Source organism: Protopterus annectens, chromosome 14.part0 (genome assembly GCF_019279795.1).
Source record: "Protopterus annectens isolate FY-2018-M chromosome 14.part0, PAN1.0, whole genome shotgun sequence".
Lineage (NCBI taxonomy): Eukaryota > Metazoa > Chordata > Ceratodontiformes > Protopteridae > Protopterus > Protopterus annectens.
In genome coordinates, this window is record NC_056748.1 from 877655114 (window position 1) to 877679007 (window position 23894).

Consider the following 23894-nt stretch of genomic DNA (forward strand, 5'->3'; position numbering starts at 1 on the left):
CACAGAGATAGTCTCGGTGCTCCAATTCCTGCCCGAAACTATAGGTCTAAGAGGAGGATTTGAACTATCTTTATGGAGTTTAGGCAGGCCTTGTATCATGGGTATCATAGGCTTGCTTATCATAAAATATGAATAAAGACTTTTGTCAATCAATTTCAAATCCAACTAGCAGTTCAAAAGCACCTGTACATCATAGCTAACGCTATTCAATTGCACTTCAGTGATTTTTTCATAAAATGCAGCATCTTCCAACATTTCAAACATCTTACACCTATACCAAGCCCTGTCCAAAACCACCAAAGGACCCCCCTTATCGGCTGGTCGGACAATAATACTAGGATTCAACTCAAAATTTCTTAAAGCATCCCTCTCTTCCTTATTAAGATTGGAAGTTCTCATATGATATTGATTATTACTTTGTTTAAATTTCAACCATCATTATTATTTATAGTATGCTTGTCATGCAAACATTTCAACATTCAATTTCTAGAATGATGGTTCTGATGTTAATAATGTGATTTTTAAGAGACCAAGTACTTTTATTTCAAAAATGAACTCTATTATAACAGCCTTTGAAAAACTATGTATACAAGATGTTTATGACTTGAAATTTAAACAAAGTAATAATTGATATCATATGAGACCTTCCAATCTTAATAAGGAAGAGAGGGATGCTTTAAGAAATTTAGAGTTGAATCCTAGTATTATTGTCCGACCAGCCAATAAGGGGGGGTCCTTTGGTGGTTTTGGACAGGGCTTGGTATATGTGTAAGATGGTTGAAATGTTGGAAGATGCTGCTTTTATGAAAAAAAATCACTGAAGTGGAATTGAATAGCGTTGGCTATGATGTACATGTGCTTTTGAACTGCTTGTTGGATTTGAAATTGATTGACGAAAGTCTTTATATTTTATGATAAGCAAGCCTATGATACCCATGATACAAGGCCTGCCTAAACTCCATAAAGATAGTTCAAATCCTCTTCTTAGACCTATAGTTGCAGTCAGGAATTGGAGCACCGAGACCATCTCTGTGTATGTTGAAACAATTTAAGGCCAATTTTGAATGGGTTAACACATGCTCTAAGAGATACCAAGCATTTTTTACAAGATTTATATGGCTGTATAGACGAAACTAGTGCGAATGTAATTTTTATTACAATGGACGTAGTGTCCCTGTTCACTGTTATACCTAATTCTGTGAGTACACAGTGTGTACAGAGGTTTTTAGAAGCACACTCGGATTATGATAGGTCCAAAATTTGTTTATTGATTAAGCTTTTAGAGATAGTTTTGGAGCACAATGTATTTGTTTTTGATAAACAGTATTATAAACAGTGCAATGGCATAGCTATGGGTACAACTTGTGCCAGTAGCTACTCCAGTGCAGTGATGGTCGACTGGGAATTGGGAAATGTGTTGCATGGACCTTATTCTGGACAAATCTTGTTTTACAGGAGGTTTGTAGATGATCTTTTTATTTTATGGGGAGGTTCATATCGAATGTTAGATGACTTTTTGAAGTTCCTGAATGACTCTACAAGTTTTTTGAAGTTTACCCACAAACGTTCTGATTTGGAGATAGATTTTTTAGACACCATAGTGATTGAGAGTAATATAGGGCAGGTATATACCAAGTTACATAGGAAGGACTGCTCTGTTAATCACTTATTACATAGAGAGAGTTCACATCCCCCTCATATTTTTTAAAATGTAGTTCGCAACCAGATTTATAGAGCCTCTAGATTAAATGCTAGGGGGAAGACTTTACAGATCAGGTGAACCATGCAGTAAATAATCTGAGAGAGAGAGGTTACGATGATCAGATGATTACCTTGAATGTGCAGGATGTGTCGAGCAGAAGGGATACTACTGCTAAACCTTTTTACTCTGCAGTAGAAGGGGTAACTAATACCAGTAAAAGAATGGATAAAGTAGTGACCAAGCTCAAGGTCCCTTTATGTTATACTAGAGATGTACAAAACTACACCGATATTATTAGGAAGCGTTGGAGTATATTGACCACTGACCCTGAATTAATGCATTTTATAGATGCTACACCAACGTTTATGTATAGGAATAGAAAGTCTATAAGAAGGAGGCTATGTTATGCACATAATGGCTCTCAGACAGATCCCATAAAGTAAGAGTAGCGGGATCTATGTCAGAATCCAGACCAGTAACGAGTGGTGTGCCTCAGGGCTCTGTCCTGGGGCCCCTCCTGTTTGGCATATACTTTTCAGAAGTACAGGCAAGCACGGAAGGGCTGTGGTTGACTAAGTTTGCGGACGACTGCAAACGGGGTGCTATAATAGTCTCCGGCCGACATGGAGATCCTCCAGAAGGGCTTAAATGAGACTGATGCATGGTGTCAAAGCCATGGTCTCAAGCTAAATGCAAAAAAATGTGTAGTAATCCCCTTTGGAAAAAACAGAGTACCCGCAAACTACAACATAGGAGGTAACCCCTGAAATCTGAAGAAGAAATAAGGAATCTAGGGACCCAAGTAGATAGCCAGCTTTCCTTTGATAACCATGTTGCCAAAGTGGTTAGAAAATCCTTCTATGTGACCCATCTGATCATGAAAGGATTCGCATCAAGATCTAAGGATGTAATGGTGCCCCTCTACTCTTCCCTCATCAGACCCATTATTGAGTACAATGCACCAATTGGAATGTACCTGGCTAGACATCTCCAGCAGCTGGAGAGACCACAGAGGTACCTAACCAAGAGAATTACTGGCCTCAAACACTTGCCCTATGCAGCACGATTGAAAAAGCTAAGACTGTTCTTTGTTGCATACTGCTTTCTCAGAGGCAATCTCTGTCTAACGTATAGAGCCATTTCCAACCAAGAATTGTTGAACATGCTCCATCTTAGCAAAACCAAATCTACTCGAGCTACATGCTCTAGGGATATAAACCTCAACACAACAATGAATAGAACATGCTGGAGGGATAGATTCCCTTCGCAGCGACTCCCCTTACTATGGAACAGGGTCCCGATCTACATAAGACAGAGCCCCTCACTATCACTCTTCAAGAGGAACCTTGATGAGTGAATGGGTAACAGAAAGTTCACACCAGGGATCACACCAACAGCACTACTAGATAGGGGCCAAGGGTACTAGCTGCTAGTACAAGGGTCTAGGGAACTACTAAAGGGGCGGTGAATAGCGCACAACGTGGCTGGGCTAATATATGCCTTCGGGCAGATAGCTCAGTACCAACCTATGAACCTATAATAGTGATTTGAGATTTAAGTATAATTTTTCTGCATTTTCTTGCTGCCTTTAGCTAATTCCACTGAAAACGTCGATTTTCTAGAGTTTCTGTGATTTAAAAAGCTTGTTTCAGCTACATATTGTACTTATTTTACTGCCTGCACTTTAACAAAGTTGTTTTTGTGTTTAAATTACCTGTTTAACTGTTGTAGGCTACACACTCAAGTGTGATAGCCATTTATGTGCATTTAAAGTGTTTTTTTGAGTGTATCTGCTTTATTTTCTGAAAAAAAAAAAATACTTGTTTTTCCTGCCTTTCTAAGCTAGTTTAGTCCAGTTTTCAGGTTGGTGCTGAATTCAGGGCTGTGTTACAAGTTTCTGTGTTTGACCATACCTTACTTGGATAGAAGGAAGTTTCTCTGTTCACTGTGAGCGAGGGAGCTTTGAGCAGCCTATCTGTCCCTGGAGGAGTGGTTTCAGCCCAGAAATTAGTAGTTTATTGGCCATTTTAGGCTAATTTCTATCTCTTTCATTTCCATGCTATAAAACCCGCATTTGCAAGGTTTTTGTGCTAGTATACAGCTCAGCAAGCTCCTGCCTGGTGCCCTGCAGAGTTCTACAGCAGCAGAGAGACTTTGGAGTGATTAAGTATCATTTTTCTGCATTTTCTTGCTGCCTTTAGCTAATTCCACCTAAAAACACCGATTTTCTAGAGTTTCTTTGATTTAAAAAAATCGTTTCAGCTACATATTGTACTTATTTTACTGCCTGCACTTTAACAAAGTTGTTTTTGTGTTTAGATTACCTGTTTAACTGTTGTAGGCTACTATTGTAGGCTACACACTTGTGTGATAGCCATTTATGTGCATTTAAAGTGTTTTTTGATTGTATCTGCTTTATTTTCTGAAAAAAACAAAAAATATATACTTGTTTTCCCACCTTTCCAAAGCTAGTTTAGTCCAGTTTTCAGTTAGTGCTGAATTCAGGGCTGTGTTACAAGTTTCTGTGTTTGCCCATACCTTACTTGGGTAGAAGGAAGTTTATCTGCTCACTGTGAGAGAGGGAGCTTTGAACATCCTGTCTGTCCCTGGAGGAGTGGTTTCAGCCCAGTAATTAGTAGTTTATTGGCCATTTTGGGCTAATTTTCATCTCTTTTATTTCCCTGCTATAAAACCCGCATTTGTGTGGTTTTGCACGCCGGGCAGCGCCGGTTAGCCAGGGTATAACTATTCCCGGCTCCACAAAGTGTACTCTTCAATTTTTCCCTTGGAACTAGACAAACTTTCAACTTAAGCACTCAAATCATTCACTTCTCATCCCTGCACTTACCCAAAACTCATAGCAAGCACTAATAAACCTTAGCACTAGACCCACTTATACTGTAGAGAAGGACAAGGCTCTCTATTCGACCTTACTAGCCAATCAGTAAAACAGTTCACTGTACTTATCCAGGCATGTCCAAAGGGCAGTTTCAGGTGTACTCCCCAGTCCAGCTGGTGAATCTGGGCATTTTGAGGCAATGTTACAATTGCCTCATGTACACAGACAACCCTCACCTCCTTCCACCAAACACTCATACATGCGAGAGATGCAATTATACAGCCAAACTGGAGGCTAAGCTCTCTCAACCCAAGACTGAACCAGGCAGTCAAGAGGAGAAGGGAACTACTTGCATCACACCACCAGTCTCACATAGACCTATGAAACCCGCACTGGCAAAAAACACACATAAATACACAAAAACATACATGGAGGCTCTAAATAAAAATCTGCAAAAGCAACAGAGACCTCCAAAGCAGATATCCAAGCAACCTCCACCCCCCAACACAAACCATGAAACACATACTTCACAAAATCAGTGTGCCACACAATCACAGTCCTTAAGACAAAATAACATACCCAACACACTAGTAATAGGTGACTCTATAATCAGGCACATTGACGTCCCACTCACTAGGCTGAACAAGGAGAAGGTTACTGTTAGTTGCCTGTCGGGTGCCAGGATCCGCCACATAAAACAAGCACTCAGGTCACTCCAGAACAAGTACAAATATGACTCTGTCATTGTCCATGTTGGTGTGAATGACCTGAGCTGTACCTTCCTGGACTACATGAAAAGAGACATGGAGGAGCTCTCTGATCAGGTAGCCCAGGCTGGTATGACCCTGACCCTGAGTAGCATCCTGCCCTCACGAAGAATGACACCACGGTATAGAGAAAAAATGATCAATTTCAACAATTGGCCAAGCTTCTGGTGTCATTCAAAGGGGATCCAGTGTCTGTCAGCCTGGGATGACATGCTCGACAAGCCATGCTGCTTTGCTAGAGACGGCTTGCACCTGTCACCCTTAGGCTTTCGAATACTGGCCAAGGCTCTTGCCACCTCCATAGTGCCTTTTTCAGGTGAGACTCAAAAGACAAACCCACTGCTGTAAATAGCACAAGTAACAAAAAACTGAGGGTAATGCTGCTCAGTGCCAGAAGTCTAAACCTCAAAATGCATGCACTCGAGGCACTCCTCAGTATGGAGAAAATCGATATACGTGCAGTAACAGAAACCTGGTTTAAGGCTCCAGAGAGCACCCCAGCACTACCAGGCTACAGCTCATACCATACATTTCGGCCACAAAACCCAGACCAAAATACAAAAAAGGGGGGGGGGGGAGTATCCGTATTCATCAAGGATGCCCACACCTCCAGGTTAGTGGCACAGCACGATGCTTCAGAGATCATCCACTTACAACTAACAACGAGCAAAACTGCTATTCAAATTATAGTTTGCTACAGATCACCCACCATGTCCCAGGACCCCCACTCCGCATTCCTGGAAACACTGGGAAACATAAAGGTCCTACCAAACACCCTGATATTGGGTGATTTCAATTATCCAAACATTAACTGGGAGAACTACTCAAGTACGAACTCCCTGGCCCAACATTTCCTAGAATTTATAAACTCAAACGCCCTGGATCAACTGGTTAACTCCCCCACCAGATGTGGCAACATATTGGACCTGGTCATCACCAACATGGGCGACCAGTGTTCCACACCGGAGGTCAACCCCTCGCTGGTTAGATCTGACCATAAACTAATCACTCTGGATATCCACATTCCACCACCACCCCCGGTCAAAGAAACCACCGTGAAAAACTTTTCAAAAGCAAACTTCACGTTACTTAAGACCGAGGTGGGAAGTTTCAAAGCCCCCATGCTAAAGGATAATGCTGTCCAAGCTGCAAAATCCTTTACTAATGCACTCTCCGGGCATCTACAAGAATGCATGGATCGTGCTATCCCAAACAAAACCAAGACTCACTCCTGCAAGAAAAGGAAACCAGTCTGGTGGACCCCTGCCATAAACAAGCTATACAATAGAAGGAGGAAACTAGTACAGAAAAGAGTAAATCCCAAGAAGGGAAGACATCCCTGATCAGTGTCAGCAAGAAACTACGTTGCCTCATAAAATCATCCAAGGCTAGCTTCGAAAGAAAAATTGTCATGGACTCCAAAGATAACCACAAGGCATTCTTTAGCTATGTCAAGAATCTAAGTGGCAATTCTCAGATCTGGTCAGAGTGCGTGCAGAATGGCACAAAATGTACTGAACCGACCGATATAGCCAACATCCTGGCAGACAGGTTCAGTGCAAATTTCACCCGCCTCTCACCCCCAAAAGGGCCCATAACTATACCAGAAGAATGTAGCGCCCCTGAAATCACAGACAATCCGGTTAAAACAGCCCTTTCCAAAGCCAAAAGCACAGGATCAGTGGGACCGGATGGTGTCCCAGGCTGCGTCCTACATGAGCTCAAAGATGAACTAACCCCTCACCTAAACGCAGTGTTTAAACTCAGCCTCTCCACAGGCTACATGCCCACAGAGTGGCACACAACAACGGCTATTCCGCTCCACAAAGGTGGAGCTACAATGGACCCCGGCAACTATCGCTCTATAAGCCTGACTAGCTTGGTCTGCAAAGCTATGGCGCGCATCATCATGGATCTCATTAACAGAGACATTGGAAACCTCCAAACACTGGACCCAACCCATTTCGGCTTCGTTAAGGGCAGATCATGCCTCCAAACCTGGTGGACTTCTTTTAGACAGTTACCAAGGCTATAGATGAGGGAAAGGTGGTCCACACAGCCTACCTAGACCTTGCAAAGGCCTTCGACACTATTCCCCACTCGGGTATTATAGACAAGCTCACCAGCCTGAACATAAACCCCTATGTCACGAGATGGGTTGCCAACTGGCTCATGGACAGAACCCACATAGTAAGAGTTGCAGGAGCTAGGCCTGACTCTAAACCTGTTACAAGTGGCTTTCCCCACTGCTCAGTCCTAGGACCCCTCCTGTTTTGCATATACTTCTCAGAGGTACAGGCAAGCACAGGAGGACTATGGCCCACCAAGTTTGCAGACGACTGCAAACTAAGGGCTATAATTGACTCTCCGGCTGACACAGACATCCTCCAAAAGGGTCTCACTGAGATGGATACCTGGTGTCAAAACCATGGTCTCAAGCTAAATGCCAAAAAGTGTGTAGTCATCCCCTTTGGGAAAAACAAAGTACCCGCAAACTACCACATAGGTGGTAGCCCCCTAAATATGGAAGATGTAATTAAGGGATCTGGGGACCCAAGTAGATAGTAACCTCTCCTTTGATAATCACATTGCCAAAGTGGTTAGAAAATCCTTCTGTGTGGCCCACCTAATCACAAAAGGGTTTGCATCCAGATCGAAAGAGGTCATTGGGCCCCTCTACGCATCACTCATCAGACCCATCATAGAGTACAGTGCCCCATTTGGGATGTAGCTTACAAGACACCTGCAACAACTGGAAAGACCACAGAAGTTCCTCACCAAGAGGATCACTGGTCTCAAGCAAATGCCCTACGTAGCTTGACTGAAGAAACTCCAGCTGTACTCGGTTGCATACTGCCTACTCAGAGATGATCTCTGCCTGACATATAAGGCCATGTCCAACCCAGAATTGATGGACATGCTCCACCTAAAGAAAACCATATCCCTTCGAACCACACACTCCAGGGATCTAAACCTCACCACAACAATAAATAGGATGTGCTGGAGGGGTATATTCCTGTCCCAGAGACTTCCCATGCTCTGGAACAAGATTCCAGTCTACATTAGGCAGAGCTCCTCGCTAATCCTCTTCAAGAGAAACCTTGACGAGTGGATGGGAAACAGAAAGTTTACCCCAGGGATCACTTCAATGGCTCTGCTGGACAGAGGCACAGGGAACTAATCTAAGGGGGCGGCGAAAGCCAGCACATTCTGGCTAGGCTTATAAATGCCTTCGGGCAGATAGCCTAGTACCTACCTATGAACCTATTGAGTGGTACATGGTCTTGTGGGAAGTTTAACTACTGTGATTATTTAGACACTAGTGGTGTTTTCCTACATCTTGATCAATGTAAAACTTATACCTTTAATGTCTCGGCAAATTGTGAAACAGAACATATAGTATACCTTGCTCATTGTACATTATGTGAAAAGTTTTTTAAGGAACGCATAAGGGAGCATGTTTATCACATTAGTAAGGGAAGTAAAACTAATGCCCTTGCAAAGCATGTTTTAAATACAGATGTAAAACATACTTTTAAATTTTTAGCCATAGGTAGGGTATATGAGAATGCTAGGCAGGGGGATATACGTCAGAGAACAGAGGAACTTGAATCTACGTGGATAGTTAGGATGAGGGGTGATGCAGGGAATGGATTAAACGAATGCATCCCCCTCAGACCTAAATTAAAGTCCAGAGACTGCGGTGGTGGTGCTGCAGTAGTGTTGTCGACTCACAGTAAGACGTCCTGTTCGATTCTCAGCCAGAGCGTCTTCTGTGTGGAGACCTGCGTGAATGGACGTACCTTCGTTGAAGGTTGTGCGTCAGAGCTAGCATCTTGGCACGTAAAAATCTACTGCCAATCATTAGCGGACCGGAGTTCCGCTGTGGCGACCCCTAACCGGGAAAAGCCGAAAGACACAACAACAACCCATTAGGAGATGAAATATTATATTATGTGAATAAATTGCATATATGTATTAAATGTTTTGATAATATGTTCATGATATTAATATGTCTATGCTTGTTATACATGTTTTTTAGTTTGTGTATTTTACCTTTAAATTTTTCTGAAATGAATGCTAATTGATTTTAACATGTGATAGGGAGGTGCATTTAAGGTATGTGTTTTGTAGTGTCTCTATTACACCTGATGAAGCAAACCAGTGAGAGCGCTTGTGTTATGTGCACTAGTAAAGTTTTTTTAACATGGAGACTGCAGCCTTTGTCATGTCACTGTTTTATTTTACTAAGTTTTTCGACATTTTAGACACGCTATTTGAGTTTTTGGGGGTCCTGTTTTTGTATCTACTTTTATTTATTTATTTTTTTGTTTTGTTTTGTTTTCTGAGGATGTTCATAGTAAGTGATTTTATGTAAAAGTACTGCTGTTAGGCTGTTTCATACTTAGTTTATCTGTGTGTGTGTGTATCTATCTATTATATATCTGTCTATATCCATGTGTGTGTGTGTGTGTGTGTGTATATACATGTATAATGTAAAAATCAGAAACAATAAACTACATTAAAATGTTTTATGTTTTTTTTTTTTTTTTTTTTTTGCAGGGGGACTCCCAACATGTCATAAACATGCATTAAAGGCATACCCAACCCCGGAAATTGTTTGATCTGAGACCCCTATCGATCAGCTGCTTACCTGATTATAACCAGTTAACTAAACAGCTTTCAACCAAACACACATTCTCTACTAAATAGCGAACCCATATATATCATATAATAGGGTGTATGCAAATGGTTGTTTCATTTGAGTTAAAGCACCTTTAATTTAACAAAAAAAAAAGAAAAAGCTCATTTGATCGAAAATGCATTTGATGTAAACCACAAATGACTGAACCACATGTCACTGAAAACTATGTAAGAACAGAATTTAGAAGCTTGCTTTGGTATTTAGCATAGGAATTACAGTGCTAGTGCCCAACGTTATGTTGTACCTCCCTCTATGTCTAGAAAATTTTTGTATGTGTGCTAACAGTGAATTCAGAGTGTAAGGAGTGTTCTCTTTTCTCCATGGTTGTGCTTTTGTGGAGTTAGTATACTGAAGGTTTGAACAATTGGTGTGTTTTTCCTGACTGTGACTGTCAGCAGTATGAATGTTCAATTATTGTTAATACACATACACATTTATATGCTGATATATTTGTTTTTATATACACGCACAGACACACACAATTTTATTTTTATAGTTTTTGTTTGTAAAACCTGCAACTGTCAGAAGAGAAAATGCATATGGTAGTTTTTTGTTAAACAAATCCAGTTTTAATGAATTTTATTGTTCAGATGATACCTTACAGTATAAAGCTTTTTTTTCCTTTTTCTGATTTCTCCAGGTTAAAAAGGAAGTTCAGCAACTCCGAGAGTTTGAAGAAGGCTTAGTGTGTCAGTACAAGTTTTACTTGGAAAACTTGGAACAAACTTTGAAAGGTACTCTAGTGTATATATTTTTGCCACTGTTAATCAGTAATTTTTGTATAATTTTTATTACTTTTTCTGTTTTAACATTGTACTGAATTACTTAGTAAAATGAATGGCTGCAGCAGGCCATTTTAAAATTGTTACAATGTTGTTATTACAGGAAATTACCAAGATAAATTTGCAAAAAAAATATAAACTCATGTCTATGCATATAGATAGCAAGAGACAAGCAGCGTGTTTTTAGTCCCTTTAGTTTTATACACAGGTCAGGCATATTTTTATCAATTAGAGAAAAACTTGTTGATAGTAATTAATAAAGAGTTGAAGGATTTTATCTGGGAGGGGAAGAGGGCAAGAGTCAAGTGGGATATGTTGATCATTTCAATAAAACAAGGAGGTTTAGGATTACTTGATTTGAAGGGATATTTTAGAGCTACACAGTTAAGGCTGTTGTATATAACACAAGCAAAAAGCTACATTTCAAAGTAGTAGGGGATGATGATGAAGCGGGGGGGGGGGTAATTCAAGAATTAAGGAAAGAGTGGGATTTTCGACCACTGTCCTTAAGGATAATGACAACAGTCATACATAATATTATATTAAGAAAGTAGCAGAAAGTATATTAAGAACCAAGCCAATACAGGAATGGAGAAGGGAGATTCTGCCGATAGGGGTGACTGCAATTAGAGGTACAGAGAATATGACGAGGGTGCTGGAATTTACTAGAGGAAGCTGACAAAGGAAACAAGGTATTAGGAGCAAATAATTAGTGAGGAAAAGGTAATAGAATGAGAAGAGATAAAGAAGATGTTTGGACTTCAGGCTATATATTGCCTTCCATATCAGGGATTAATATCAGAGTATAAGCAAAAAGAAAGGGTTGGGAGACTCATTAAAGAAACACCTGCACTAGTAGAGTTTTTAGTTGCATCTAGAAAAGAAGCTGCTAATAAAAAAAGGATAATTAGTAGAGCATATAAAATATTGCATGAATACTATGGAGGAAGTCAGAAAAGATTTGTAAGGGAGATTAGATAAGCAATTCGCAATGAAACAATGGGAGGATATATTTATGGATATTTATTGTATTTCACTGTTGCAGTTTGCAAATGGGTTATCTGGCTCCTGGTAGCCCGCAATTGGCAAGAATACCAAAGTCCTTGATATATGACGTCGGCTGCCTCCGGATTAAGCCTGACACCAGGACGTCGGGTATAAAGGCAGGCAGCCAGCATCATTTCCTCAGTCTTTCTTGCCACGGAGCCCGAAGCAGAAGCAGTTCGCATGAGTGCCCGGTCATCCGATTACCTTCTTTTTGTATTTTGACTTCTAAAGTTGAAGACATCCCCAGATAAGTACCCCATTGGGGACCCTTTTTTTCCTTGCTTTAACGAATGTCAGAGAAAATTAATAACTGTCTTGCCTGTGGAAAACAGATTCCACATCGTGATTTTCATTCTTACTGTATTACTTGTTTGGGCCTTGAGCACGACGTCCCAAATTGTGATTTCTGTGCTTCTTTCAACCCGTGTACCATATGCCATAGAGCTAGAATTTTGTATAAGCACTTCGGAGTTTGGCCTGAGTTTGTTGGTATGGCGTCTTCTGGTCTCCTGACTTCGGATGTGCCTAAGAAGGGCAAGGATAAGGACCGTGACAGGCCTAGGGTTAAATTAACCGACGACATCCCTGTTAAGTTGGTTGTCAGTCCAGCGGCAGCCAGTGAGGTGTTTTCCTTGCCCCTGCAGTCCGCAGATGTTCAGCAGCAGGCATCATAGGAGGCTTTTCCTGAGTCCTGCATTTCTCGGGCTTTTACCTTGCCTTCTGACCCTCCGCCAGTCGTCGCCTCTGATGGATCTGGAGCCGTTAGACAGGAGCCGGCTTCTGAGGCCTTTTTTGTCTGCCCGGAGACCAGATCCAGACCGACGACCTTGGCCCACATTTCTGCGGTGGCTAGGCCTCCTGAGTCCCTCCTGCTTTCTAGTAAACCTCTCTGCAGAAAATCTACTACTAAACAGGCATCGACCTCCCCTCAATTACCTCAGGCTCAGATAGTTAAGATGGCTAGTGATCTCGTAACTCTTATCAGGGGCTCTCAGCCTCCTCCTCCTAAGAGGGCTAGGGAATCGTCCCCAGATGTTTTGTTTGCCTCAGACTCAGAAATTTCTAGCAACTCTGCTGATGGACATTCTCAACGTTTTTCTGATTTTGAGGACTCTGATGCTGAAGACACCATCCCTTCTGCCTCCCCCCCAGAAGATTTCTCTTTTGGGGATACTCTGAATACCCTCAGGGAGCATTTTAGATGGGAAAGTCAGGATTTCCCTAAGTCTAAGAAGCGGATTAGGGAGTTCTTGGATTTGCCTCAGCATAAGCCTGTGGCTATTCCTCCGGTTTTGGAAGTTGATGATGTTTTCATGGAGAATTCTTTGACTCCTAATTTTGTTCCTCCTGCTTCCAGAAAGCCTCACAGGTTTTATAGAGTTCCTGATTCTCATCAGTTCCTTTTCAAGAATCCTACTGCTGATCCAGAGATTATTTCTCAGGGCCCTAAGGGTGCTAAAGCCATGATTGCCAAAAATCCTGTTCCTTCTGACAGGAAATCTAGGGCCTTAGGTGGGGTAAAAAGGTTTATATTTCTTCCACCCTGGCTGTTAGGTCTGTTAATTGTCTCTTTCATATGCTTAATTATCAGCAGCATACTTTGGAGGCTATCAAGGCTAAAATTGCTGGTGTTCCTTCCCTGATGGAGAATAAGGACATCCAAGATTATTGAATTCTGCCACTCTGGTTACTAAACATTCTCTACATTGTGGTTTTGACACTTTGGCGGCTTCTTGCAGAGCAGCGGCTACTGGATCTGGTATCAGAAGACATGGTTGGCTCAATCCCAGAGCTGTTGGAGATGCTACACTTAAAGAAATCCCAATCCCTCCGTGCTACATGCTCTAGGGACCTAAACCTTGTCACCACAATAAACAGAACATGCCTGAGGGATAGATTCCTGTCCCAGAGACTTCCCATACTCTGGAATAAACTACCTATCTGTATCAAACAAAGCTCCTCATTAGCACTCTTCAAGAAAAATCTTGATGATTGGATGGGAAATTCACCCCAGGGATCACTTCTGTGGCTCACCTCAACAGTGGCACAGGAAAATAATTTTTTTGGGTGTCAAAAGCCAGGGTACCTTTTTGGCTGGGCTTGTTTAGGCCCTAGGGCCGATAGCCTAGTACCTACCTATGAACATATGTAAAGTCTAAATTACTGGATGTGTCTTTGCATAAGGACAGTCTTTTTGGAAGCAAAGCAGAAGAGGTGTTGAAGTTGGAGGATAAGGCTAAATCTATGCAAACTGTTAAGGACTTTCTGCAAGTTCAGCCTCCTTGTTTCAGCAGGCATTACCCTTCTAAGAGTTGGACTTTTCCTGACCATAGTAAATAGGGTCGTACTAGATCCAGGGGCTATAGGTCTTCCAGGGGACATATTTCCACCCCTCACAAGGCTAAACACTGGCAGGCTTCATCTTCTAAATCTGGGAGTTCTAAGCAGACTTCCCAAAGCAAACATTTTCAATAACTCCGGCTTTCCTCTGCTTGCCTTTGCCGGGCCCAGGGTTTCCTTTGGGGGGAAGGTTAGCCATTTTTGCAGATGTCTGGGACACTATCACTGATGACAAATGGGTGCTAAAAATAGTATCCCAAGGCTACAAATTCTCCTTTCACACCTTCCCGGTCCTCCAAGGATACCCAGATATTCCCCCACTTCAAAGGGCAGAAGCAGAAAAATAGAGCCAGTTCCTGCACTACAGATAGGCCAGGGTTTTTTTTTTACTGAAGACTTTTCCTAGTTCCTAAAACAGGGGGCACCTGGCACCCTATTCTGGATTTGTCCATTCTAAACACCTTTCTGGTGATTCCCAAATTCAAAATGCTCACCCTTCAGTTGCTGCCAATGCTGGCCAAGAATTCCTGGCTGGTGACTTTGGATCTAAAAGAAGCTTACTTGCACATCCCTATAAGAGAAAGCTGCAGGCAGTTCCTTCGTTTCAGAGTGGGGAACAGCACTTCTAATTCTCTGCACTGCCCTTTGGCTTATCTACTGCTCCCAGAGTTTTTTTTTCAAAATGTCTAGCTCCAGTCCTTGCCTTTTGCAGGCAAAGAAACATTCAAATTTACCCCTACTTGGATGAGTGCCTTATTTAAGCAAACTCTCCAGAGCAACATCTAAAGGGATTTGGAGTTTGTAAAGAACCTTCTCACCTCTTTGGGCTACATAATCAATGAAAAGAAGTCAAAATTGGTACCCACCAGGGAGCTGGGAGCGAGTCTGAACACAGCCGCACAGATGGTATCCCTCCCTCAAGAGAAACAGATGGATCTTTCAAATTACTTCAAGGACTTGGCAAGCATGACCCAGCTTGTCTGCAAGGCAATTCTTGCAAGCCCTGGGGTTCATGGCTTCATGTATTCTAATGATTCCATATGCAAGACTGAATACGAGGAAAATACAATGGTGCCTCAAAAACCTTTGGTGTCAACACACTCAGGATTTAGACGATTCTTCCTCTGGTTCCCTGCCTGCAGATGGAGTTCCTTTGGTGGGCAATGGCCTGTGCACAGAACAAAGGCCTAACTTTCTGTCCACCTCAAGCCAGCCAGACGCTCACCACGGATGCCTCGGACTACGCTTGGGAGGATCACATCTAGAGGGCACATGCATTCAGGGAACTTGGACCTATCAACAAGCTCAACTGCACAGAAATCTGCAGGAAATGATGGCAGTTCAGCAGGCCTTGATGACTTTCAAGCATCTTCTCTCTCCTGGTACTCTTCTAGTCAGGACAGACAACACTACAATTATGTGGTACATCAACAAGCAGGGAGGGACTCACTCTTACCCCCTGTGCAGACAAAGCATGAGATTATGGTCCATGGAAGCTTCTTTGGGCCATTCATCTGATAGCCCAGTGTATTCCAGGAAGGCTCAACACCTTGGCAGACCAATTGAGCAGGCAGGTCCTGGATCCTCCCGAGTGGCAACTAAACAAGACCATCTTCCATTGCATCATTCAGCTTTGGGGCACTCCTCAGGTGGATCTCTTTTCTTCTCCGACCAACCACCTTCTTCCAACCTTTTGCACCAGGAATCATCACGACAAAGCTTGGAAAGTGGATGCGCTGTCCTTCCCCTGGACACAGCTATTGATCTATGCATTCTCTCCTCTGCCTCTTCTTCCCAGAGTGCTGTTAAAGATAAGGGATGAAAAACCAAGGGCTGTCATCATGTTCGAGTGTATTCACTGTTGCAGTCCTGGTTTTCCCCGCTTCCATTCCCCTTTTTTCCTAGGGCACAGACTGGATTTTTTCTTTACCTGGTCTTAATTTTTTGGGGGGCTCCTGACAGTTATGGCAAGAAAGACCGAGGAAATGATGTTGGCTTGCCTGCCTTTATACCTGACATCTTGGCATCAGGCTTAATCCGGAGGCAGCTGACGTCATATACCAAGGACTTTGGTATTCTGTCCGACTGCGGGCTACCGGGAGCCGGATAACCCATTTGTAAGGACTGCAACAGTGAATACATGTGAACATCTACATTTATGGTAAGTGTACACAACTGTACTTTCCCAGATATGCAACAAAATGTAGAAGATACAGGCATTTTGCCTGGAGGTATTTGCAAATGCACTTTTATATCCCAAGCAGGCTCCAAAGAATTTTTCCTGTAATAGTTGGCAAATGTTGGAGGTGTAATGAAGAAGGAGGTACCTGGGAGTGTATGCTCACAGTGTAAAGAGTTAGCAACTTTAAAAATTCCCTTCAGAGTATTCTGTCAGGAATACTGGGCATGCAAATCTGTGTAATTAAGGAAATATTTATTTGAGCTGGGATACAGAATCTGAATTGCCTATACATAGTAAGGCCTTGTTAAGATTAATTATTGTAGCTACCAAAAAAGCAGTTACTAAAAAAATGTAAATCAAAGTCTAAACCAGTCATACTTGTAGTGACTATTGTAACTGAGATAAAAGAACAGGAAGTGGGAATTTTTGAAAAGGGTAGGAGAAAATTTTGTAGAAAAATTGTAAATCATGGGAACAATACATGCAGAAAAATGTTTTGGAGGAGGAATGAGGTTTAAGAGAAGGCAATAACTGATCACTTTGTATAATTTTGGTGCGATTATGTTTTGTAGAACAGTGTTTGTGATGTATGATGCTTGTAAATGTGAACTTGTTAATGTGGTTTGATTGCTTTTATATAGAAGCTTGTCTAATTCAATAAAGGTGTTTTTTTTTTTGGTTTGTGTTACTTCAGTGGACTCTAGCTTTTGGGGTGAGCTATTTCAGAAGATTAACTATGAGGTTAAGTCTTCTTGGTGCATATTTTTCTGCTTGAATGGAAGTGTAGTCTCTTTGTAAGCGTAACTGAGATTAGGATGCATGTTTTATATAAAAATGTGTGCGTGCTGAGTTATAAGACACAAGGTTGTCACAGTGGAATTATGGTTGGTATTGCTTCCTGACAACACCGGATTCTGCAGTTGGTTTCCTTGTGGGATTACCTTCCATGCAAAGTTTGCATATCCTTTCTGTGTCCATGTAGGTTTTCACTGTAGCTTTCAGCTTCCTACCACATCCAGAAGACTTGTCATTAGGTGAAATTGGCATTACTGAAGTTGCCTGATGGTGTATGCTTATGAGTGTGTTTGTGCTTCCTGCAAAGCACTGGCATCCCATCTAAGATTGATTGGTTCAGTGTCTTATACCCACTCCCTGCAGCCCTGAATATGGTAAGGCAGTTTTGAAAACTAACAAATGAATAAGGAAAAGAGAAATACCTGGGTTTTGCAAAGTCTGGATTAATGGCAGCAGAAAAATAATTTGGAGACTGAAAGAAACTGAGTGGTCATCTTCAGGAAAGCTGTTTATTTTGGTGTGCCATTACTTGTCATATTAGTATGTGCTGAATGAGGAATTCTCCTAGACATGATAGAATTGTGGCAAATATCTCTGGAGTGTTCCTGTCACTCATAATTGTCACCTTTTGGTGAGTCTTTTGTTTATTAAAAGCCAAGGCTGTTTATTGTTAGTTTATTTGTTTGGTAACCAGGAGGTCCAGCTAGACAGAGCCCATTTACAGTGCATGCTTGGGAGCAGGGTCGGTGGGACATGAACGATTTACTAACAGAACCTTGCAGTATGTATAGAATTTCTACAGATGCATAAATGTGTGAATGTATGGTTATATAAAGATATTTTGTCAATGAAGAAAACAAGTACATGTGCCATCAGTGCCTAAGCAACAGTTGAAGAAAGTTACATGTACATAAAACGGTGACAGGTGTACTTCAATGTTTGGTATATCATTAATTGCATCTGTTTTAATTCAAAACAAGATTAACAGTTGTACACTACATACATATTGCATTCACAGCACTGGTATATGTAAAGAAGATAATGTTAATCAACAGTAAACATAATATTCTGCTTGATAAATGCAAATAAAATGTAAATATAGAATGCATGCCTAGTCGCAGTGGAATAGGGAAAAAAGTGCATACAGAATAACAGAATATTGTTACAAATGTGATGTAGCAGGTTCCTAGAGAAAATACGACGTCAGGGGGCGCAGCCTAGATGGCTGAGAGCAGTGAATTTTGAGAGCTTCATAAACTAGTACAGTAATATAGGAACATTTTATTATTTTCAAGTTTAAGACATCAGAAATCTATAGATAAACTACTAAACTACATAAATATTAATTTTGGTGGAGATGTACAAAAATTTTCCTGTCAGGTAACTTGGAGAGGTATTGAGTCACTGAATATGAACAACTCAAGGAATTCAAATCCAGATGCTGCTTTGAAAAAAGAACTGCACTTGATGACATCTACCTTACAGGAACTATCTTTGAAGATGGATGGCTTTAAAAGTGACTTAGAAAACCTCAAATTTAAGTTCTCAAAAACAGACTGATACTCTTAAGGAACTTATTACAGCAACACCATACAAAAATAACAAATATAGAGACTTCTCTAAATGACATTGAAGGGAGAGTCAGAGGAAGAATTCCAAAAAGGATTTCTACTTAAACAGAATACATGGCTGCTTAACAAAATAGATGACTTAGAAAACAGGGAAAGGAGAAACAACATAAGAATCTTTGGTCTGCCTGAAAACACTGAAGAAGACGTCATTTCATTCTTAACAACCTGGATTCCCGAATTTTTAGATTTGAAAGAGGGACTTTAATTTGAAATTGAAAGGGCGTATAGAGCACTGAAGAAACCTGCTTCTAACTCAATAAATACTTCCCCTAGATCCATAGTTATAAAATTTCTTTCATTTCTGGGCAGGCAACTAAAATTAAAATCTGCTTGGAGAAAATCACCCTTAAAATACAATCAAAGCCTGATAAGGTGTGACAATGATTATTCTTCCAGAATAGAACAAAGGAAAAAAGTCTGGCCAATAATAAAACTGTTGAAACAAAACATTAAAGCACAGCTGGTCTTTCCAGCCAAGATAAAAATATTTTGCCAATGAGATGAGAACCTTTAATGACTTAGAAAAAGCTACTGTATTTATCAAAAATAACATAGTGTCTATCCCAGAAGAAATGGAATGGATGGCCACTACTTTTAAAAGAAACAAATCCTTAGACTGATGCTAGAAAGAAGAAACAAAAAAAATGAATCCTTGATACCTGTCCCAGAAAAATAACTCTTAACTTTACATCTCTCAAAGTATCAGCTGATATGGTACATCACTTGTCATCTGTTTTTATTTTAAAAAAGGAGAGTTTCTTAAACAACTGAGAAACAGTAATGATTTATTCAGAATGTTCAGAAAGTCCAATAATTCTTCACAAACAAAGGTATGTCAAGTTGGGTTACTATTTATATTATAAGCCAAACAAAGTAACATATAATACAAGCATAGAAGTTTCTACTCCCCTGCTTGAACTCTATGAATACTTATCTTGTTCATTTTTCATTGATTTTACTTATAATAATTTAAGTAATTAACTAACTCAACAAGGTACCATTCATCAGAGTTCAGACACAAATGTAACAAATTAACATCATATATAATAACAGTAACAATAGAGTGTTCTGAAAAAAAAAATGTCATGGAGACTAATGCCTTCTTCAGTTAAAGTATGATTTAGAAATGTCATGTATATCCTGGTTAAATAATAGTAGAAAGCTCTTAGTACAAATGTCATTATTCTGTCTAAAGTAATGTCTTTCGGCTTTTCCCGGTTAGGGGTCGCCACAGCGGAATTCCGGTCCGTTAATGATTGGCAGTGTTTTTTTTACGGTGCTAAGGTGCCAGCCTGATGCCCAACTTTCAAAGAAGGCACACTCATTCACGCATGCACCTACCTGCATGTCTTTATACGTCACTCGACCATGGGGAGGACATGCAGACTCCACACAGAAGGCATGCCAGCCAAGAATCGAACGGGAGAACCATTTGCTGTGAGGTGACAATGCTAGCCAATGGACCACCGTGGCCATAAATATAGTTAATATCAAATATGGTGGGTATCACAGCTGCGAGTGCTGTTTGATCAATCCTGATATGGTGTGCGTGGATGCAGCTGAGTCTGGCAGCTGTTGTATGTTGCCGTTTTCATCTCGGGGAAGCTGTGGGTTGTGGCTTATGATCGAGGTTTACTGATGCTTGTGTATTAGGAAGAGACAGTTGGTGTTTTAGCCTGGATCCGGGGAAGGGGGTGGATAAAACTGTAATTTGGGATATTTTGGCAGAAAATAGTTTGTTTATACATCTGCTGAGTGAGAGGTGGGATCCATTTGCTCTCTGTTCTTTTTCTGGCTGCTGCCTCGCTGAAAGGGAGGAAAATTAGGCTTGAAGTTGCAGTGACGTGAAGCTTTGCTTCAGGTGCATTGCGAGCCTCTGGTATGCAGTACACAGAAACGCTAACAGAAACAGGTACGTACGTATTATTGCAACCACGTTGTAAAAGTGGTCAGACATAAACATACACAGGTGTCGGCAAACGCCTCCGTCGGTATAATCAATGTGTTTGACAGTTGATAGTGGCTGTGATTGTACTGATGAAAGCGTTTGTCAAAAACGTCTGAACATAATCCTATTTAACTAGAAATTTTTTTCCTTCTGCGATTCCATTTTAAAATAAGTGTAACAACCGTTACTAATCACCACCCACTGAGACTGTAAATCATGGTACCCTTTAAACTGAGGAAACCCACAATCATACTATGCCTAGAGATGACGGAGTTTTAACATATGTGCATCAGTCATCTGGAGTAGCATGTCAGTAAGCAATAGTTGCTTGCTGTGAAGAACCTGTGAATAAGAAATATAACTGAAATACTTCAAAAGTATGAAGTAAGTCACTTCTGAAATAAACTAAAAGGTTTGCACTGCAAGTCAGAAAACAATTTCACTTCAGTTATATATTTGCTGCATTTCAGGTGTGTAACATGGGCACTTTGTTTAAACTAAAATTACTTTACCCCATAAAAAGATGACAGAAAGAGAGCACAAAATAAAAATTGCATTTTCTGACATGAAAGAAGCCCGTAACTGTATAACTGTAGTCGTAGTAATTATTTGCTAACCGCAATGTGTATCTGTGGAGCATGGAAGGAGTCAGTTGTACAAACAACGGGCTGGCGAGAAAGCGTGGTTGTGATAATACGTAAGTACCCAGAAACAGATGCTCCCAGGTTGCTATAGTAATGTAGACAGAGTGATGATAATGCTTAACGGCTCTGCGGAGCCTTTGAAATGATTCTCGGCAATGAAGTTTTCGATTTAAAAAAAAAAAAATATATATATATATATATATATATATATATATATATATATATATATATATATAAAAAGGGAAGGGGCGACAGCAGCCGACCCAGGACTTTGGAATTCAGGCCGACTGAGGGCATCCTGCCTGCAGGATTACCCAAATGTAATGACTGCAACAGTGAATACACTTGAACATCTACATTTATGGTAAGTGTACACAACTGTACTTTTTAACTTGTCATAAGTGACATACACTATATTGAACATCAAGGGGAAGCATGATGATTTTCTCATACAGGTAAATGTGCATAACAAGTCATATAATTCCTTTAACTTGAATTGTGGTTTTGTAACCTTTCTTTTCTTTTTTTTTTTTTTTTTTTTGTTGTAACCTTTCTTGACCATACATAATACTTAAGCTGTTACCAAGGTAACTAATGATCTGAAGTAGGCAGACTTCATTCGTCTGCAACCTGTGGGTATCGGATCCGATCTCGGATCCGAGCCGGCAATTCAAAAGCTTAGGCTCCGAGCTCCTAGCTCCTCCCTCTTACCCATAACCCCTTGCCAAGCCCTGACTGACCTCAGATTTCGTTTGCCGCTTTTCAAGAAGCAACGGAATTCTAGAGCTCCTGGCGTGGTTTGAGATAAGTGTAGTTTTTCTGACAGGAAAATTTTTCAAATTCTCTATTTTTGTTATAAATATAGTTAGAGTTGTGTGTGGTTAAGGCTTTCCTCCCTCTTTAGTTAATTTTTCTCGGGTTTTCGTAGTTTGTTTGTGTGTGTGTGTGTTTAGGCCTTAGGTGTAATGTCTGAAGCCCCTAAGGCTGTTTTTACGAAATGTACGAGTGTGGCCATAAGCTGTCCCCAGCGGATGGCCACACTCGTGCTCATCTTGGGGGTTGAACACCTGTCTTCTGGTTGTACCATTTGTGCAGGGTTCAACCCCCGGGCTTTAAGGGAACGGAGGTCGAAGTTGGTGCTGGCGGGTCTTTTACCCCAGATACTGCTTCGCCTCTGCCCCTCCAGTCAGCAACCTGTTGCTGTGAGTTCTCCCCCTCCGGCTGGGACTCAACCTCCCTTAAAGTTGCCGGAGGGGAAGGATTCTTCTAGGGAAAGACAGAAGGAGAGGCACAGGAGAAGCACCACAAGAGGAGAGCGAAGCTTCCAGTTCGGCTCCTCCATCTAAGCGGGCCTCCCCTGTGCCTTCTAGCTTTCCTCCTCCTCGGCTCCACTCCCTCGGTTCTCTCCTGGACCCGAGGAGGAGGAGGCTAGCCCTTCCAGGAGGTCACGAGGCGGCTCTCTAGGTCCGCCGGTGGCCTCCTCTAGATCGACTTTTCTATGAGCGAAGCTGATATGGACGAATGATGAGGAAATTCATCCAGGCCCAAATGCAAATGGGAGTGCTCCTAGCCCCCAACCGGGAGGGCTTGACCCCTTTTTCCTCAGCTCCTTCTCCGACCCATACCACGGGTTCGAGCTATCGGCGCCGTGCAGATTTGGATCCGGGGTGGGTCGGATCCGATAGGTCGGTGCACCTCGGATCCGTCCCATCCCTTGAGTGCTTGGTGCCGGACCCGACCTCGAGCCGAGCCTCGGATCCGAGGGAGCTGGTGTGTCTTCGGCCGTCCAGGTCGGAGCACACTGGTCTCTCGGATCCGGCGGTTTCTCCGACTCCGATCCGTACATCGGATCCGAGTGGGGGTCGGCTCGGGCTTAGAGAAGCTGGCTCCCTCGGCTTTCAGCGTTATGGAAAGGGCACTGTCGAGGACATCCGGACCCCGGTCCCTGCCACGGCTCCATCCCGCACTCCATTGCAGTTGGGCCAGGCCCCCACCAGCCGGTCCCAGGGACAGCCCGCCTCGATGTCCCAAGTGGTTCCCTTGGAACATCCATCTGCTGAAGAGTACTCCTCGGACAGCCCCCGATGAAGTACCTCGAAGCGCAAGTGCAAGAGGAGGCACATGGACTCCCTGAGTCCGTCACTGAAGACACGGACTTGGATGAAGGGAAGGCTCCCCTAGGTTACCCCTGAGGACGTCTCATTTGGAGACATCATGGAGATGTTAAGGATCAGGGGGTGGTCTGCCCCAAGGCTTCTTGGACGAGTCTGTGTTCTTGGAGGCATTCGAGGGCCTTCTACCTCTTGGGTGTCCTCCTGCTGACCCCTGGTAGATCTTATATCTATCAGGGCGTGGAAGGATCCGGACACCATTGAGCCTATCCTAAGCCGGACCGCATTCTTTCTCCTCCATCAGACCGCACCCACTGGAGTAAGGGTCCCCAGTAGATGCCATGATGATGGCTGCAGCCACGAAGAGGGAATTGGCCCAGGAGAGTCCCTCCGTCCATCCT

The 23894-nt window shown here is 42.0% G+C and overlaps 1 protein-coding gene across 1 annotated transcript in view; it reads left to right on the forward strand.

Moving 5' to 3' along the window:
• The window catches only part of NOC3L (NOC3 like DNA replication regulator), an 825940-nt gene that overhangs the window by 125450 nt on the left and 676596 nt on the right, over positions 1-23894 (forward strand). Inside the window, exon 8 of the mRNA XM_044056662.1 lies at positions 10654-10747. Coding sequence (XP_043912597.1) covers positions 10654-10747 — 94 coding nt within the window. The remainder of the gene's footprint in view (positions 1-10653; positions 10748-23894) is intronic.